General features: G+C 48.8%; 1 protein-coding gene and 1 long non-coding RNA gene across 3 annotated transcripts in view; one reads left to right on the top strand and one right to left on the bottom strand.

The window, feature by feature from the left end:
- Positions 1 to 281: 281 nt before the first annotated feature.
- Positions 282 to 2,278, bottom strand: LOC137772695 (uncharacterized). The gene is made up of 3 exons (XR_011075519.1): positions 2,224 to 2,278; positions 847 to 1,027; positions 282 to 489 (listed from the first exon to the last, which is right to left on the bottom strand). It is a non-coding gene; the product is annotated as an uncharacterized lncRNA (long non-coding RNA).
- A 187-nt stretch (positions 2,279 to 2,465) lies between these two features.
- ABTB2 (ankyrin repeat and BTB domain containing 2) overlaps positions 2,466 to 19,502 on the top strand; it is a 177,411-nt gene continuing 160,374 nt past the window's right edge. For both annotated transcript variants that reach the window (XM_068556473.1, XM_068556472.1), the window contains exon 1: positions 2,466 to 3,788. In XM_068556473.1, the coding sequence (XP_068412574.1) occupies positions 2,906 to 3,788 (883 nt within the window). In that variant the 5' untranslated portion in view covers positions 2,466 to 2,905. The remainder of the gene's footprint in view (positions 3,789 to 19,502) is intronic.

Genomic DNA, 19,502 nt, shown 5'->3' with positions numbered 1-19,502 from the left:
AGAACTCTTTGGGGAATATATCAAACGCAAGAGATCTACAGTCTTAATTGTCTTTCATAACTTTCTAGCCCCTTTACCAGATGTTTCCATAAAGATTTTTCTTTCTTTGTTTTAATGGTGAAAATTAAAAGACACATTTCAGTATGTCTCTAAAAGATAAGAACATTTAATAAACATAACCACACTACCATTACCACATCAAAAAACTAACAATGATTTCATAATAGCAAATATTCCAATAGTTTCATAAGGTCAAATATTTATTGATTAAAAAAACCCCCTACAAATTCCAAATAAATTCCACACATTGTGATTGGCTGATATGTCTTCTAAGTCTTTTTCAGTGTATAGGTTTCCTCTCCATCTCTTTCTTTCCTTGTAATTTACTAACGGAACTCAGTTGTTTGTCCAGTAACGTTTCCAGCCGCTGAATTTTGCTGAACAAATCCTTGTGGTGCAACTTAACATTCACAGCATTCTGAAATTTGGCTGTAGGCATGTTTGATTATTTTTACACTTCAAGTCATCAAGTAACTTGAATATATTAAGATAAATCCCATCTGCTCTTTTCCCCCAAGAAATATTCCAGATAGTTTCCTAGATAATCTTTCCATTCAGTAAGTCCCGTCCTAAATTTCCAGTTGTCATTTTCGTTACTTTTTAAGGATGCACACAACAAAATGAAAAGAAAAAAGAAAAGAAAAAAACCCAAACAAAAAAACTTTCCCGAATTTTTTTCCTGTAAACATCCATTAGAGGGCGACATTTGCCTTAGTATTATATTTCCCCTAATAAATATTAAATTGCATTCGATTTTCGCATTTTTGACAAATGGAACCTCCTTACCTACTTCGACTTCTCATCTCTTGTTCTATAAGATGTAGTCACACCTTGTGTCCTCTCTTGATTTGGTCCCTGCGGACTTCTTCGTATGAGTACTTCCATCCTTGACGCCATTCCCAGCCCTAACCATGAGGCGGCGGTATTGCATAAATAAAGATGCGCAGGAAGACAAAATTAAGCCAAACTGCCAACGAAAAAGGAGTTTCACAGGGAAAGGGCCATTAATTTAAGAAGGAAAGAGACAAACCAGACATTTCTAGTTCGTATCCAACTCACGGCCCAAGGTCAGCACCGTGTGAGATACAGCACAAAGGAGCTATTCAAGAGCGCGGGAGGAGGCTGACTTGGGGGAACCGCGTTCACAGTCTCCTCCTTGATTTTGCGGTTCCACTGGAGGAGGCATATGCACATTCGTGCACGTGTGTGTGAATAGTTACAGGACAGCAGCGGGACGGAGTGGGACCGCGCATGGATCTGCTGGAACCAATCGAACTTTGACCGCCGCTGAACACCCGCCTGAGACAGGTTTACAAGGGTGCTGCTTGGAGGTCAGCTCTCATTTTACCCGGCAAGGAAAGCGAGTCCTGAGGGGGGCAGATAACTCGCCCAAGGGCACACCGTTAGGAAGAGGTGCATTCAGCCAGGTGTTCCGAGCGCAGGCCAGTGCTAGGGAGGGACGTTTCTCACCTTCGCACACCCATTACACACGTGTGTAACAACCCCCCACCCCCCGCACACATACACACAATCGGACACTGGCTCCTAGGACAGGAAGGATCCAACACAGCAAGCGGTATTGTACAGTTGTTACAGCGAAGACACAGACACTTGAGAATCTGATCAGTTAGAGCCCTCTCCCCGAGTAATACTCAGACTACTGCATGTGTAATATTGCAAGTGGCGGGGCGGGGGGGGCGGAATCGCAGGCCTCCTGGAGCCCGTCCATTTATCAGATGCCAGATTAGGGAGAGATTGGTCTGATTGGAGTTTAGAGAGCACCGTAAAGAAAACCACAGGGATCTGGGAAGAGAAGCAAACAGGGGCGTCCCTCCTCCCTCCCCAACTTCACTGGAGTTTCGTCTGGAAGAAGGGAGGGCCTTGGCAGAAAGTCTTAGGAGAGAAGTGGAGCGACTGGCTTGGGTCCCCTCCCCCATGCCGCTGTGCCCTCCCCCAGCCCCACCTTCCTCGCTCCCTGCCCACACTCAACTCGCTGGCGTCGGTGTTCGGCAGCACAGGGCTTGAAAGGGAGCTGCGAACGCCCTAAGCCTGGACGACGGGAAAGGGGCAGCGCACAGTGGCTTTTCCTTCACATTTTTCTTTAATTCGTCAGCTCCCGAGCCTAACGTTTCGATCCCTCCTTTCCCAGTCTCTGCTCCTCACCTCCCAGCTCACTCACTCGCCTTCTCTTCCCCCTCCTCCACCGTCCTCCCGTCAGCTCTACCAGACCCTCGGCCTCCAGCCCCGCCTCCGCCGCCGAGGGGTTTTACCCGCGGCGGAGTGAAATCTGCATAGTGACCGCCTCTGTGGGAGATCATTGGTGCAGCCCGTGCCCGTCGCGGCCGATGATTGGTGGGCTGCCCCGCGTTATTTGCATGCCGGTGGCGGCCGAGTACCTAGCCCGTGCGCGCGGCGGGCGCCGCGCAGAACTTTGTCGAGTGCTTCCTCGCCGGTTGGTCTTGTACTCGCACAGCTCTCGGAGCCGCCTCCTTCTGCTGCCGCCGCCCTGTTCTCTCGGGATTCCTTCTCCGCGGAAGATAGACGCTTTGCTTGAGAGAAGTTGAAGTGAGCCAGGGGTAGTGCCGAGGAGGAGCGGCGGGGGGCCGTTCCAGTGACGGCTTCGAGTCCAGACGCCGGGAGCGTGGGGCTCCGGCCGCCGCGAATCTCGCCCACCTTCCCGCGGCCGCCGGGTGGGCGGGCGGGCGATGCGGCCGCCGAGCCCCGCGGCGCCGAGAGGAAAGAGGGCGCCCCGGAGAGCCTAGAGCTTGTTTCTGCCCACTTGGGGAAGGACGCATGGAGTTGTGAGCACCCCTCGCTCGGCGAGGCCGCCCCCGGCAGGCTCCCCATGGCCGGGACGTACAGCTCCACCTTGAAGACGCTGGAGGACTTGACCTTGGACTCCGGGTATGGGGCCGGGGACTCGTGCCGCTCGCTCAGCCTCTCGTCCTCCAAGTCCAACTCGCAGGCGCTCAACTCTTCGGCGCAGCAGCACCGCGGGGCGGCCTGGTGGTGCTACTCCGGCTCCATAAACAGCCGCCACAACAGCTGGGACACGGTGAACACGGTGCTGCCCGAGGACCCCGAAGTGGCCGACCTCTTCTCGCGCTGCCCGCGCCTCCCCGAGCTGGAGGAGTTCCCCTGGACCGAGGGAGACGTGGCCCGGGTGCTTCGCAAAGGTGCCGGCGGCCGGCGGCAGCCCCTGTTCTCCGCTGAGGCGGTTAGGCGCCTGGCGGGGCTGCTCCGCCGGGCGCTCATCCGTGTGGCCCGCGAGGCGCAGCGCCTGAGCGTGCTGCACGCCAAGTGCACCCGCTTCGAGGTGCAGAGCGCCGTGCGCCTGGTGCACAGCTGGGCGCTGGCCGAGAGCTGCGCGCTGGCCGCCGTCAAGGCGCTGTCCCTGTACAGCATGAGCGCGGGCGACGGGCTGCGCCGGGGCAAGTCGGCGCGCTGCGGCCTCACCTTCTCGGTTGGCCGCTTCTTCCGCTGGATGGTGGACACCCGCATCTCCGTGCGCATCCACGAGTACGCGGCCATCTCGCTCACCGCCTGCATGGAGAATCTGGTGGAGGAGATACGGGCCAGGGTGCTGGCCAGCCAGAGCCCCGACGGCGGAGGGGCCGGAGGCGGGGAGGTGTCCGTTGAGGCCCTGGAGATGGTCATCAATAATGATGCCGAGCTCTGGGGCGTCCTGCAGCCCTATGAGCATCTCATCTGCGGCAAGAACGCCAATGGTAAGCACGCGGGCCCCCGACCCATGGACGGGGTGGGAGAGAAGTCGGACATGAGTTACCCAGGGGGTGAATTTCCTAGGACGAAGGAAATTCAAGACCTGAGAGAAAGCTTTCGGTCTGCGGATGGAGGAGTTCATTAAAGGGTCTTTCCCGAGATTGTTCTTTCAGCGACTGACTTTTGGAGGGCAAAGTCGTGGTTGATCTTCTACTTTCTGTTCTGCGTCGTGTTGTCGCTACTGGGGGCTGTTCACTGACTGAACCTCTTGACCAAGCCATCCCTGAACCTCGCTTGGCGTGAAGCTTACTGCCCCGTCGCTCTCTGCCTTGCTTGACGGATCTATAGTTGGCGTCTCTCCCCACAGCTGGGCAGTTCGACTGTGGTTCTGTCCCGGTTCTCTCCAGTCCAGTAGCAGTAGCCAGAGGGCCCAAACTCTTAAGACCTGAGCCTTGGGTAAGTGGGATGGGAGGAAGGGAGCAGGAAGCCTAGGACCTTGGTGCTGCCACCTTGGGCTTTGCTGGACTGAAGCATGCCTTTCAGGCCCTCTCCTGGAAGGTGGAGTGGTACTGGTGGGTTCTTAACTCTATGTGCCCAGAGCGATGGAACCTGGTGACTCCTGAAACCCATTCCCAGAAAGGGAACCACATCCTAGCTCCCAGGGCCTGACTTTCAAAGCTGTCACCAACCAAGTGAGCAATTGATTAAAACCCTGTGTTGTATTATATTAAATGCACAACCTTATGGACTTTCCTGAAAGAAACCAAGACCCAGTCAGTAAACCACGCTATTGGGAAGAGGAGTGGGGGGATGGGCAGTGGCATGGTGTCAAGTCCGGGAAAGAAACCATTAGGTAGTTGCATTTCTCTGAAGGATGACATAGCTTCAGTGCAGAAGGTGGTAGGGAAGCACTTGACCTTTTCCCTTGAAAGGTTACGGTGCGACATACATTCAACAGTAAACTGCCTACCAGACTCCAACTTCAGGAGTCAGCAAACCATCAGTTATTTGGAATGGTACTTTGGCTAGACATCCTTGCAATCTGATTGGAAGGCCATTTTGGGGGCAGCATTCAGTGGCAAGTAAGTTGTCAGTGGAAGAGGCCATGTGGGTATTGGAATGCCATAAAGGGAGTCATATTTAAATGTGGTTTAACATAATCATAATAGCTAAAATTTTAAATTAGCACTTAATAATGTGTCAGTCACTGGTCTTAGCACTTTATATGTTAACTTAAGTAATCTGTAGGTACCTATAGTATTATCCCCATTATACAGATGGGGAGACCGAGGTACCCGTCAGTTAAATAATTAACCCAAGATTACACAGATATTAAGTGACAGGGTGGAATTTGAACCCAGACAGGCTCCAGAGTTCAAGCTTTTAGCCACTAGAGGAGAAGAAGCAGCTTTGTTTTCACTGGTCCAATTTTCAAGGAGAGCACTTGACATCCTAAGGCCTCATTTTGAAAGACAGTCTGCATTTACCAGTGTGGCTGACTTTGACTTTCATGGGTTTTGTTTTTAATTCTGGCACTGCCAGAAGGAGAGGCCTGGAATGGAAGGAAGAGCATTCACCTTTTAATTTTCCTCCTCTTAGGTCAGAGTTGAGGTCAGTCCAGAATCTCAGCTGATATTGTCACAGCTGATAATTGTGTTTACCCTCCAGGTTTGTGGCATCAGCATGGGGAACACAGCCCCAGGAGAGGAAGTGGAGGGCAGGGGGATTTCCATGTGGTTGTCATAGCCCAGGGGGAAGCGTTCTGAACTTTTGGCTGAGGGGAGGCCCAGACTGAACTCAGAGAAGTGAAGACTCCTGAGGGAAAAAACAAAGGCCTATAACCCTATAAACCAGACTAGAATGAAGGAGGATAATGGGTGACAGAGAAACAAAGCCAAAACAAAAACATGCCCTTCATGCAGAACTGGTGCCCCTCAGGTGGAGGAACTTCTCAGTTTTTCTAACTGTAAACTGAGGCTATTAAGAGCAGCTGCCTCTCCAGGGTCCTCTGAAAATGCAGAGTCATGAGAAATTGCTAGAACACAGGTGTCTTCCACTAAAGGGCTATCCCAAAGGGCCCTAGGTTTCTTATCTAGGGTCATCACTCCTTGGGATTTTCTTCACCGGATGGGGTTTTGACCCTATAATTTTACCTCTTCCCTCCCATCCTCCACCCCAAACAATTCTTCTTAAGCCATGCAAGACAGCAGGACTCTATGTGACAGACAACACATCTCTGGGATGTTCCGAGCAAACGTGTCCCTCCATACATTCCTTGGTCTCCAGGGAGCTCTCCTGCAAGACAGGTGGCCATTCGCTTCCCCTGAGTTACATGGATGCTCATTTTTTATACATGAAAACCTGAGGGTGGCTCCAGTAAACAATAACCAGGCTGATTTATTGTCTCTTTAGACAAAGTGAAATGAATGTTTAGTAGAGGCACAATGAATTACTTATGCCTCAAAGCTGACTTCACAGTGAAACATAAACTGCTTAGGAAAGAAATGGAGAGATCCTAAACCTTTGTTGTACTAAAATAAGCCGAGGCCAGCAAGGTTACCATCTATACAGCTGAAGACTAAGTGGGAAATGGCTACGCACGGGAGGGAGTGTGCTGGTTCGAAGTCTTGTCCTGCTGGTCTTCCCTTTATAGTATATATTTATTGTTGTTATGCCTGCTAATTATACAGCATGGACACATGCATTTGAGTCAGCTATATAGGGCTCTTAAATTTTTAATGTCTTCCAACCAGGAATTTAAGACCCCTAATCCATCTAATCCCATCCATTACTCAGAGTGCTGGGCAAATATGGTTTCGCTCAGCCCAAGATGGATGATAAAATTTCTATGGTGTTTATAAAACATGATCTCAGCTTCGTAGAGCAGCAGGAGTTATATATTGCTTGCTCATTTGGTATCTATGTCCCTGTTCCCAAGGCAATGTCATTAAGTGATGATATCTTCCTTGTGGGAAGTAGAGAAACCACTTTAATAGGGCAATATTTATAAACACGGATCTGGTAGAAAATAGAAACTTCTCTCATCTGCTTTCTCTCTCTCTCATCGTTGTACATCAGTTCGATGCTGAGCCATCACTTCAGGGTTTCTTCTTGGTCACTTTTCTTACTAAGCTTTCATGAATGTCCATGGCATTAGAGAAAATCCCCTTCCGTTTGGTGACTCTAGGTTAAATGATAAGATTTTGGTGAGAATATTCCTGCTCCAAAGCAGTAACCAGGATGTACATGAAGGTAGCTCTATCATAATGGTAAGGAGCAAAAACTTTGGAATCACAGTGAGGATTTGAAGCGCACCTCTGCTGTTTATATGAGTGACCGGGGTCATATTTCTTAACCATTCTAAGCCTCAATTTTGTTATCTGTAAAATGGGGGTTAATAACAGCACCTAATTCTTAAGGTTGATGAGGATTAGGTGATATCATAGATTTAAAGATCGTAGCACATAGTAAATGCTTAATAAATAGTTGTAGTTCATTCAACAAATATTTATTGAGCACTGACCCTGCCTGCACCACAGTTAAAAGTGCTGTGGATTAAGTTGGGGGAGGGGGAGGTTCCTCCTCTCATGAAGTTTACAAACTAATGGAGGAGACAAGGAGAAAATGAACAAATAGGGATTTACTTTTAGCAGTAAGTGTTACTAACAACAACAGAAAACATAGTAATAGGATAGTGTGACTGGGGCTAATTTAAATGACAGCCAAGGGGGGGGCCTCTCTGAAATTTCATTAGTAGTAGGTAATATATCAATACTGCTGATGTCTAAGGATCACTCATCAAAAAAAAAAAAAAAAGTGACTGAGGACCTTTCTGAATTATTCAGTTATTTATCAGCTGAGGCAGAGTCCCAACAATCTCATTTGCAGCCGAGAAATGAAAGGGCTGCATCTACAGTAGGGCTGAAAACTCTTCTAGTTGTAGGATTCATTTAACAGGGAGATTATAGGATGGATTTCCATTGAGATAATCAACTCCAGGAGCAAGGGTTAATTGAGCCGCTAGTTGCTGTTTAATCAGTTTCCACACCTGGGTAGTCTGGGCTGCTGTGGCAGCTTCCCTCCTCTCTGACTGTTTTATTGAAGCCCAGAGAGCTGGTAAAACCGAAACAAAGCAAGCTTTGGAAATGCAAACTTTTTTTTTTCCTTGAATGCCTGAGAAATGCAAGCCAGCCTTAAGTAGTTAGAAGAACAAGGCGGGGATGTTCTGTTTCCTCCAGGAGGTTTTACCTGTCTCCGTGCCCGACTGAAGGGCCACCTCTCTGTGAATTTCCACAGCACTCAGGGCAGATTCTTGAAATGTTTCCCGTTTGTGTCTCTCCCATCACACTGTAGACTCAAAGGCATCACTTTCTCCCCTGTGCCTCGCATGGGGTCTGGCACACAGTAGAGGCTCCATGAATGGCAGTCAGGCCAATGATTGATCCCACAATACAAAATGTTCAATTCCAGATACTTCATTTGAAATCCTTCAACCCCCTCAGAAGAACCTTCCCCTGTTTCTACCATGGCAGAGAATTTCAAGTTCTTGATGAATAGAGGCAGCGTTTTGGAGTGAACCCAAACCACGGGGACATCATTCAAACTTTTGATCCCCTAATTTTGAGCAGGGTTCCCAAGGTCACCTGTGCTAAGTAAAGATAAATGGGAGGGATTTCAGGTTGGGGGGGGCTTCCTTCAGTGTGCAGTGCCCATAGTGGGCGTTTCACAGCAGAAGTCTGATGGGCAACAGATAGATCCACAGGAAGATTGAGTTGAAAGACAGAGGCACTCAGTTCCCCTAAGAATAGCAATACCAATCCCGCCTTGCCTGCAGAGCTGCCCTAGAGGGCAATTTGAGGGTGCATCTGTGTTGCACCCCATCTGCCTCCAATCTGAGGATGGCACTAAGGCAATCGACTACCGAGACATTCCTGGGTCGCACGGACAACACCTAAGGTTCTAAAATAAGCCAGATTGTAGAGCAATTATACTCCAATAAAGATAAAATAATAAAATAAGCCAGAGACACTGGGCTGCGAATCCTCAGGTTGGTCCTTATCCCATTTCCCCATCACTACCTGTCCTTCCCCAAGTAGGGCAGTGGGTGAATGCTTTGGCCTCTGTTTCCACACTTCTACAGCTGTAATAATAGGCCTAACCTTTGCGCAGGTCCTTAAACCTTTTTATCTAGGGTCTCGCCCGGTGCCCATAAAAATCCATCGATGGGATGCTCTTTCACAGGAGGGTCTCTGGGAGCCCAGGATTCACAGCTTGGTAATGGCCGGGCCAGGACCAAGCCCCATATCGCTCAAGCCCTAGGCCTGTGCTGTTTCTGTGAAGAATCACGGAAACAAAGGTAATGAGGACCAGGGCAGTATTTTTCCCCTGCCGGTGGAGGCAAGGGTCAGACTCACAGCAGCACCTGCTATAGATCTTGCTTGTTAATGCCTGCTGCGTCCGGGGCTCTTTACATCCATTAGGCCAGAGAATCTTCACAACCAAGCTGAAGACCAGGCATCAAGTCCCAGGTGTGGATCTTCCTCTTAAGGATGCTGTGATAGGCTGTTTAAATGCTGCTTGCTGATGGTCCCAGAGTGTGTCCTGCAGGTGCCATCGATTTTAAGGAGCCTTTATTGCTGCTCCTGAGGGGCGGGGAACTCTGCCGCCCAGGGAGGGCCTTACAAGTGTCAGCTGCTGGGCGATCAATAAGCTCAGCTGAATGGCAAAGCTGCCACCTCCACTGTGATTGTCTTCTAACGGCGGGGAGAGCCAGCCCGGAGAAGGAGGACATGCAGGAGGAAAGAACCCAAAGGGAGCCCGTGTTTAGGCCACTGGCCTCAGGGCACTCAACTCACTTGCTCTGGAGTTGGCAGAAAAGCCTTTATGAAGGGGCCTTTGATTTCCTCAGAGTCCACTACGGTTTCGGCTGAAATCTCAGTGCCAGGAGCACAGGGAGAGAAGGAATCCGCGTAGCGAGCACTGAGATGCTCTGGCTTCGAGGTCTGAGTTGGGCCCCAAGTTGCCTTGCTTCTTACAAAGGCCTGGAGCAAGTTGCTTCACGTCTCCGACTATAAAGTGAGGGGCCGGCTCTTATACGCGGGTGGTTGTGCCTGCGGGCATACTCATTGCTCCCAGGATGTCAGAGCTGCCTCTGGGTTGAGCGCTGAGAACATAGCACAGGGTGGGGCTGCCCGATGTCATTCCTGTCGCCCTCCCTTTTGAGTTGTGTGATCCTGGGCAAGGTCAGTGCTGCGCCTTTGTTTCTTCCTCTATAACAGGATTTCTCAGCCTGTCACTGTGGCACTTTGGACTGGATAACTTTTGTCGCAGGACTGTCCTATGCCCTGTAGGAAGCTTAACAGCATCCCAGCTCTACCCACTAGATGCCAGTAACACCCTCCCTCCCCCACCTCCAGCTGCCAGTGGTGACAATCAAAAATGTCTCTAGACATTGACAGAGGTCCCTTGAGGGGCAAAATCACCCCTGGTTGAGAAACACTGCTCTGTAATAGAACTGAAAAGAGTACCCAACTCATAGGATGTTTGTGGGATTTACTAAAAGTCTCTGTAAGGGACTTTGCACTGTGCCTGGCACATAAAATATTAATTCTAATCACTGCTATGTTTTTGCAAACTTGTGTTGGTTTGCAGCCAGTCATGTTCACTTTTGCCGAAGTGGGCATTTCTAGTGCAGGGGAGGATCGTGACCCAAATCCCAGAGCGATGAGTGTTAGTCACAAGGCTTTCCTTGGTGACTAATAGGTAGGAGGAAGTTATAGAATCTGGAAAAAGCACCTTTGCACCTTGCTCAGTTATGGCTCTATTGCCCTCAAGATGAAGCGGGCTAGCATTGGGCAGTGACATCTGACCCTCCCTCCAAGCTCAAGGCTGACCCTGCCAGGATGACAGTGATGGTGCAAACTCAACGCTCCAGGCCCTGCAAAGTCATTCTGCTATGGGACCCTGCCCATCGCAGCTGCCAAGTCCTGAGCCACAGGGCAGCAGGTGTTTTGTGTTTTGCTGGCCTGTCATGTAAACATACTTTATGATCTTCTTGCTTGTTTTAAAAAAGGCCTGAATGGTTTTGCAGCTTTGGCAGTAGGCTTGGAGCAGCTTGCCGAATTGGGAGGAGAGAAGCTTCAGAAACACAGCCCGAGTAAGCCTGAGGAATGCCACGCCGGCCTAGTTAATCGACTACTTGCCGAGCGCCAGCTACATCCAAGGCCATGGAGGAGGATGGGAATTGATCTTGCCTGTCAAGGAGTTTAGAATCTAGTAGGGAAAGCAGAGCATCTCCATGGATTCTTCCAAGGAAGTTTGGGGTCCCTGCATTCAAATGAGAGGGATGTTGCTGAGGCCTCATCTTTCCCACTGCCCACTGGGATGCTTCTCATGAGCTATTTCATTTAATCCTCCCAAGCCCCTCTGTAAGGTAGATATACTGTCCACCCCTTAGATGGACACCTTGAAGTTCTGGTGACTGGAGAGCTCAAAGGGGAGAGGTGAGCCCTGGCTGGGTGTGAGGGAGGGAGTTGGGGCTGCTTTGTGGAGGGTGTGGCATGTGAGCCAGGGGCACTTGGGCAGGTGGAGCTGGGGCAGGGAAGGGAAGGTGGTGCAGAGAGCACGCAGGCTTGCAGGCAGAGGGAATGGTGTGAGCAAAGACATGGAAGCCAGAGTGTGTGTGTTGGAAAATGGCAAGTGACCCTGTTTGGCTGGAAAGGTTCAGATGCATGATGAGGAGGAGCAGGGCAGATAACACAGTAAAGAGGAAAACTTTCCCACATCTTTTATCCAGATGTTAAGCAGCCTGCCAGAGTGCAGGAAGAGAGTTTTCCAAAACTCATTTTTATAATTCAGAAATGGAGTGTGTCTGCTCCCCAGCGCATCTTAACCACAGCCCCAGACCTCCCATTACCCCTCTTGTTGATTGAAAGGTTGACCTCAAAAATGCCCCTGGCCTCTGTCCTAGCAGTACAAGTAATGAAAGAAGACTTTCCCCGAGCAAACCTGGGCTGAGAGGGCCTGAAGAGCAAGACTGCCATCACCCTTGCTTCTCCCATGCAGTTTGGCTTCTGACTCGGTGTTTCTTGCAGGGCTCCGAACATAGCATTTCAGGCCAAAGCAATCCCCGTATGGAATGAAGGTCGGGGCTGGCACACCCATTAAATGAGGCTGTTGGACTGACTCTTGCCAAGGCAGGATTCTCAAACACAGAGGCAGAGAGGGACAGAAAACAGGGTAAGAGGGTCCCAGAACTTTGGTTGTGAGTCTGGCTTGATATCTTCAATTTCCAGTTTAGAGTTTATCATTTTGGAAAATAACAGCTCAGTTCTCAAAGAGGTTTAGTCACCTTCTAATTCTTGCTGAAGTTGTTTCCAGAGCATTGATAATAAAGATTTCAATCATCATGTTCTATGTTTGATATTGTGGAACCACCTTATATAGTTCAGTGCCGTCTGGAATGGACTCCCTAGGGTCCAGCTGAATTCCGCTGACAGTAATAAAATGTGATAGGTCATCAATGGCTTAGCCGATAACTCAGGTATTAGACCTTTTCCTGACCCCAGTGTTATAAAGGAATTTGTCATTTGGAAAAGAGAAATCTCATGAACATTTTACAAAAGTACATATATAGTTATTTATGGTTAATGGTTTGGGACCCATCATTTGCTTTCTAAAAGTGAACTGGGTGGGGGGTTGGGAGGGGGGTGGTCAGGCCCGTGATGGAAAAATCACACAGGAAAGCTGAACTTGGAAGTACCAGAGATAAAAGGTTAGGGGTGGGGAGAGATTAAAGTGGACCACAAAGAGGGTGAAACAGGTCTTTCAGTGCATGAAAATCATCCCTAAAATTGAGGCCAAGTTTTGCTGAAAATTTTAAAACTTTTTTTTTTAGTCTGTACCTTTTAAGATATGGAAAGCAATATTTGCGTGAGGAGAGCTGTTCATAAACACAAGCCGAGGTTCACGGACCAAGCAGGTATACGTACGTGCACAAGTGTCTGGGACAGTCCAGTTCAGAGAGTGAAGGATGTGGATCCAGAAGATTCTGGGTTGGAGCTTGGCCTCTCCATGACCTGGAGTGAATCGCTCCATCTTCTTGGCTCTTTGTTACTTTATCTGTGGTGTGAAGAGGTTGGACTAGATTCTCCAACGGCCCTTCTATCTCCGATAATGTTTCCAGACCCCACGTGGACACTGTGAAATCACTTTCCTAAGGTCGAGCCCTGTAATTATTATCCTTGGGAAAGAAGCAGCCCAGGATGGAGCTGGCCGCGCTCTTGGAGGATGGTCCGGGTAGTGGGACTAAATGCCGTCCTTTTTATATTGGGATTAACTATGATTACTCTACTTAGAGTTTTTTCTTTCCCCACTTGCCTCAGAAGGATGAGTTCTGTCTACTCTTGGCCAACCCACCCCTCCAGCACTCAGCAGCCGTGTCCAGGTCCTGGCAGGCCTGCTTGGTGGTGAGATTGGCCCCGAGGTGACTTCATGCAGCCGGTGTTTGCAGCCCGCCTATCTGACCTCGGATATTTATAGCAGGGAGCAGCTAGAAAAAAAAAAAAAAAATTAAATATGCTACACCCTTCTTTATACTATGTGGGACAGACAGACATTGTGAGGAATGTAGAAGGCAGGGCAGTATAATCCAGCAAGATATTTTTAAATGCTCTTGTTGCAGTTGGCAGGGCCGTTTTTTCAAAGGCAGGGAAAGTGAGAGTAAGTGAAAATGACAGGCTGCCAGGAATTCCAAGCCTGAGACGGGGAGCTCAGCACCCCAAGGGGTTCGGGCTCTGAACCCCGATTTACTGCAGTCACAGAGTTTGAGCAGGGGTTGGGGCGGTCCCCACCAGAGCTGGGTGAGTGGGGCAGCTTGTCCCTCTTCCCCATCAGCCCTTCCACTCTACAAGTCCCCAAGTTGAAGATTATAAAATGTTCAGGAGAAGGCAGAACACGTGGCCAAAAAAGAGTGGCTTCTGTGAAAACCAGAGGCCTGGTGCTGCTCCTTTAACTCATCTCGGCAGCTGGGTAAATCACGTTGTATGTGGGGACACCATTTGGAAGCCGGTTGTTTGCAGCTGTTCTTCTGGATGTAATCTTTCCAGGAGGAGCGGGGCAGGCCAGGACGATGCTGAGACCCAATTCAGTAGCAGGTGAGAGGGCCTCTGGGGTAGAGCTGCCTCTGCAAAGGCATTACAGGGACCCCCACCTGTCCAGCGGATGCTTGTAAAGTATCCTGGGTTTTCTACCATGTTGGTCTTGGAGGAGACAGACGGTGGTTACAGTGGGAGGGTCTGGGATTAGGATCCAGGGAGAGGCTAAAAGTTTTGGCTGCCTCTACTTTTTTATTCAGCATATATTTATTGAGGACTTACTGTGCATGGTGATAGAATAGATGAATATGAGAGACACAAAGGAGGGGAGGGTGTAGGCCCAGTGGATCATGAGGAAGGGTGAGACCTGCTGGAGGAGTCACAGTGAGGCCAGCCAGGCTGGAGAAGACAGCTCTGGACAGAGGGAGCAAGTGCACATTGGGTCCAAGGAGGCTTGGCGGGGCAAGTGAGGGGGAGCAGGGCGCGTAGTGGGAGATGCAATTGGAGAGGGAAGGGAGGGGTGGTTAGTCAAGTAGGGCCTTGTAGGCCACTGTGTGGCGCCTTGGCTTTCAATTCTGAGTCTGCTGGGAGCCATTGGAGGGGCCTAGGCCCAGGAATGATGTGATGGGATTTGCATTTTAACAAGATCACCCTCTCTGCCGTGTTGGAAATGAACAGTAGCATCAAGCATGGAAGGAAGCAGCACGACTACTCCGGACGCTTTTGCAGTAATCCGGGTGAGAGAGGATGGTGGCTTGGGTGTCAGTTGAGGAAGTTATGGATGTATTTTGAAGTTCAAGCCAACGGGACTTGCCAACAGCTTAGATGTGAGGGATGAGAGAGGAATCCATGTGACACCCAGGTTTATGATCTGAGCAACTGAAAGGGGGGAGTGGCCATTGATTGAAAGGGGAACAGCTATCTATGGAAGAAGGAGGGCTGAGCCAGCGATCTGAGGGTGGTTTTGGTTGCTTGTCTCAAACTTTATATAGAGAGAGATTGAGCAGGAGGGTGGCCTCCAGATCTCCTTAACTGGGAGGGAAGGCCTCCCTCCTTAATCACATGATGGATTGAAGCATTGCCCTCCTTTGCCTTTCCCAATGGTAGGCGCCATGCAGCAGGGCTGGATAGGGCCTCAGGCAGTGGAGATTTAATTTTCAGTCTTGTAATTCTTTGGTTGATGGCCTTAAGAGCCCCCCTAAATTTTGCCTTCTAGCTTCTTCACAGACAACCAGCAGCCTTTAATGAAGATCATCAAATCCACAGTTTCCCGTCATTAGCGTGGGGTCTGTTTAATTAGTTCCAGTTGTTCTGTGGATTGCTGTGACTTCGTGCATGGGTCCTTCAGGTCTGGGAAAGCGAGTCTCCATTTCCAGGCAGCTTTGGATTCCTGGAGGTCAAGTCTGGGTCAGAAATTTAGCCAGAAAGAGAACCGTCTTGGGTGCTTTGAGAGGGCACAGGGGCCTGGAGGAGTCTCAGAAAGGCATTGGAAGGCTCCAGGTGCCTGTGAAATAGTTTGACCTCTGCTCCTCAGGTAGCACAGGTGGCTAAGAGATGGAATTTGAGAGTCGCCCCTGCCTGCCTGAGGTCTCTGAACCTCAGTTTTCCTCTTCTGTTTAATGGGTATACCATGGTTCCGAACTTAGAGTTGTTTCAGGGGCTCTGAACCCTGGATTCACATTAGAATCACCTGGAGAGCTTAAAAAAATTTTAAAAAAGTGCGTGTGTGTCTTAAGGCCCCACCTCCAGAAATTCTGATATAAATTATCTGGAGTAGGGTGCAGACCATGTGGGTAGAGTTCTTGGGAGAGTCTGGTGCTCAGTGAGCACTGAGACATTAGCTGTTATTCATGGTAAAAGAATCATTGTTCTGGAGCATTCATGTCTGCCCCACCCAGGATGGCGACTTTCCTTCACTTCATAGCCATGCTTGTTCCTCTGGTGGGATTACCAAAGAACAACCAAGAGAAGCTTGAACTGTTAGATTTGCATGAAAAGAGCAAAGTTAGATCTAGAATGGCAGCGGCACCATGTAATAATGTTACTTATCCCGCTGCTAAATGAGGGATATTAATTCCATCTTAAAGAGGAGGAAACCAAGGCTCAGAGAGGTTCAGTCACTTGCTCAAGGTCATACAGCTAATGAGAGGTGGAGATTATAATTAAACCCAGGCAACCTTACTCTGGATTCTCCACTCAACCACATCCTGTTCCCTCCCTACCCAGAGAAGCCAGCTCTGATCCCCAGTACATACCTGCCATGTGTTGAGCCTTTACAAAGTTCCAGCCCTATGCTATGTGCTTCATGTGTATAATATCGAGTAATCTCTATAATTACCCAATGAAGTATGTGTTCTTCTTAATCTCATTTGACAACTGAAGAGACTGAGGCTCAGAGAGATCAAGGTAGCATAGCTGGTAAATGACACCGCGGGATTCAAACCAAGGTCTGTTGGGTACCATTCCTCACTTGCCATGCTGCCTCTGTCCTCCCCTACTTCTGTCCTCGGCAGTCGCCTGGGTGGGGATGAAACACATGCAGTGATTTCCTGAGCAAAGAAATGAATGGGTTGGTCCAAGAGGGTGAGAGGAAAAGCATCCCTCACAGCTTCTGAACAACTGAACCATTTAGGTGCCTTAAAATAGTAACATTTCTCAGAGGGGTGGCCGACCTGACAGGCCTGAGGGCTGTGGTGTAGGTATTTGTTTCTTTGCAAGTTTAAAGCTATACTCTGAGAAGCACGTTGCTTCTCTTCTATTGCTGTGAATGAAATAACCTCTGAGAGATTGTGTGGGTTGCTTAAAATAGTTTCAGAGAAAGAGTGTTTGGAAGCTGTTAGCTTCTTGAGTCTATTCCCTCCTGATTTATGACACCTTAGAGAATGCCGGGCTTCTTCTTGTTTACCTTCTGGTTTTTTCTTTCCACCATATTTTAGCCCTTGTGTCTTCATAAGCCGAAGGAATTTGTCACCTGAAAAAGTGACAGCCTTTCCTAAGTAATTTAATCAAGGACTTTCTACGCATTTCATTTTTTTTCTTTTAGAAGGAAAAAGAAAAAAATGAGGCGAGGCCATTTGTTTTGGAATCTATCATTTCTCTCTTCCAGCTGCAGAGGTTCCAAAATCATAGCAATGGTGTTTGCTCTGGGGCAGGAAGAATTTATTTTATTCCTTCACACTAAGGCCTGCCCTGGGAAGCATGCGTTTTCTTACAGCCTTCCTGGAGTGGGAGCCAGGACACCTGACATACTGTGAGTGAGAGAAACTGCTCTATTCAACACGGCAGACACTAGCCTTGTGAGGCTATTGAAATTTAATAAAAATTCAGTGAGGTTAAAACATCAGTTCCTGGGTTGCACACGTGACGTTTCTAGTGCTCACTCATCACGGGAGGCCAGTGGCTACCAGATTGGACAAGGCAGTTACGGACCGTCTCCATCATCGCAGACAGTTCCATGGGACACGTGGCCACTAGAGTGAGTCATCGCTTGGTCACTTGGGGCCAGCTTTCTGGGTTTTCAGAGGTCTCAAAATTTTAACCATTCTCTAGCCTCTCTGAAGCCCTCTGTGCAGAAACAAGAAGATTCATGGATGTGGAGATTAAGGCCATTGATTTGTGTGGCTCTAACCTCTGGACCCTTGACACGAGGTCAGGTTTTATGATTTCCAAGCTGCATGGCCTGGAGCAAATCAGCCTCTGAAGTTGTCCCTTACCAGTGAGATGGTGATCTAAAAGTAAATGGTGATCTAAAATCCCTCACAGGGATTTTGTGAGGGTTAAACAAAATGACAAAATATGTATAAAACACTTAGCAGAATGCTTGACACATAGTAACAACTTACATGTGTTACAGAGTTTTTCATGGGTTTTCTCATCTGAGCCAGGCAGTAATCCTCTCCCGAGGTAGATATTGTTGCCATTTTCAAGGCAATGAAACAGGCTTGGGGGAAAGCTATTGCTACTGTCTCTGCTATTGCTCCTACTAAGGGTAGTAGGACTTGAACTTGAGTTCTACTTTTTTCCTCCAAGTCTCTTCTTTCCTCCTGGGCTGGTTGGATGACCCCTTGTCATAAAGTCAGAGGATGTTTGTTTGAACTAGAAGCTCTTCTGAGCTCACTTTCATTCAGGAACTGCCTATTCCTCCCACCATTTGAGGGGAACTCTTTTCAGAGGTGTTTTGCCTAAAGCCAGCCTGTCACGTCCACTTGGAGAGCTGCCACCAAGAGAGCTCCTGCCAGAATCTGTGGCTCCTTGGAACTTGAAATTTACCCAAGAGATTAAGGTTTTTAGTGCTTCACATGCCCTGTGGTCCTTTTGCATCCTTTGCTGTGAGGACTGAGCCTAAGAGGACTCTCAGTGGAATCCTGGCAGAGGATGGCTTTAAAAGGAGTATCCCTTGCGAAGAGTAGGACCAAGAGAGGCCTCGCTGATGTGATGGGTAGAGGGGCCTGAGAGGATGTTTGCTAACACCTGGGGCTTGGGTTCAAACCCTGACTGCACTACTCACTTGCCCAGATCATACAGCTAGTTATTTAACCTTTCTGTGCCTCAAGTTTCCCATCTGTAAAATGGGGACAATATTAGAGCTTACCAGGTATGGTGGTTGTGAGGATTAAATGCAAAATAAAGCCCTTAGCCTAGTGCCTGGCACATGGCAACCACCAGGAGCATGCCAGTTGCTTCCAGGCAATGGCATTTGGTGCACTTTCACTTTTAGGTGCTGTTTGCATTTTCTACTTGAGGATGTACAATGTTAGCTGTCTAGTCAGAAGTGGTCTTTAAGTGAATGTTAACTCTTTAAATGAATGTCTAAGTTACATTTGTATATCATGGGCCTCCACTTGGTCTTTTTTTCTTTTTTCCTTTCCTTCCTTCTTTCTCTCTTGACGATGGTGGGGGTGAAAAGCGTGACTGTGCAGTTGTTATTTCAGTACCTCACCTGGTAACCACCAGCCTGCTTCCCTCCTGCTGGCTTGGGCTGTGCAACCAGCACCACCAGTCAAACAGTATAATCAGACAGAATCGGATTATTTCTATAGGATTAATTTGTGGTATGAAATGCCCAGGTAGTTATGCAATTGCCACTCATTTACCCACATCCAGAATGTGCTAAATCTGCCGCTTGTAATGAAATCCAAATGGCTTGGAAGCATGTTTAGGGAATTTTGAGTAATTTTCATCACAATTATTAGAAGAGATGGGTTTAAATCTGGGGAATCCAAATGCTACTGAGCAATGGTGACGTCCCTGCTTTCCTTCTGTTCATGGTTCTACTGAAGGAGGCACGACCCTCAATGAGACTCTTCCAAGAAAAGAAGGACAAGGGCCAGGATATTACATCATCGTGTTGACATTTGTGTAGCGTGGGCCCCACCATGGGCCCTCCCAGGCTGACCAAACGCTTGTCCTTTGTGTGGCTTCCCTGGCACTGACAGATCACCCATGGTTAAAGGGTAACTTGGACTCCTCTTGGCAAATAGTTGCCTTGTTAGTTACTGTGCTGTGGTCTCTTCCATTAGCACTGGGGCCCCTCAAACCTCTAAAGAACCCTGTGTGTGGGCGGGGTGTGCATGTGTGTACGTGTAGCACGAGTCCACACATCTCCCCCTCCTTCCTAAAATACAG

This window comes from Eschrichtius robustus, chromosome 11 (genome assembly GCF_028021215.1).
Source record: "Eschrichtius robustus isolate mEscRob2 chromosome 11, mEscRob2.pri, whole genome shotgun sequence".
Classification (NCBI taxonomy): domain Eukaryota; kingdom Metazoa; phylum Chordata; class Mammalia; order Artiodactyla; family Eschrichtiidae; genus Eschrichtius; species Eschrichtius robustus.
This window is presented reverse-complemented; position numbering and strand designations above follow the sequence as displayed.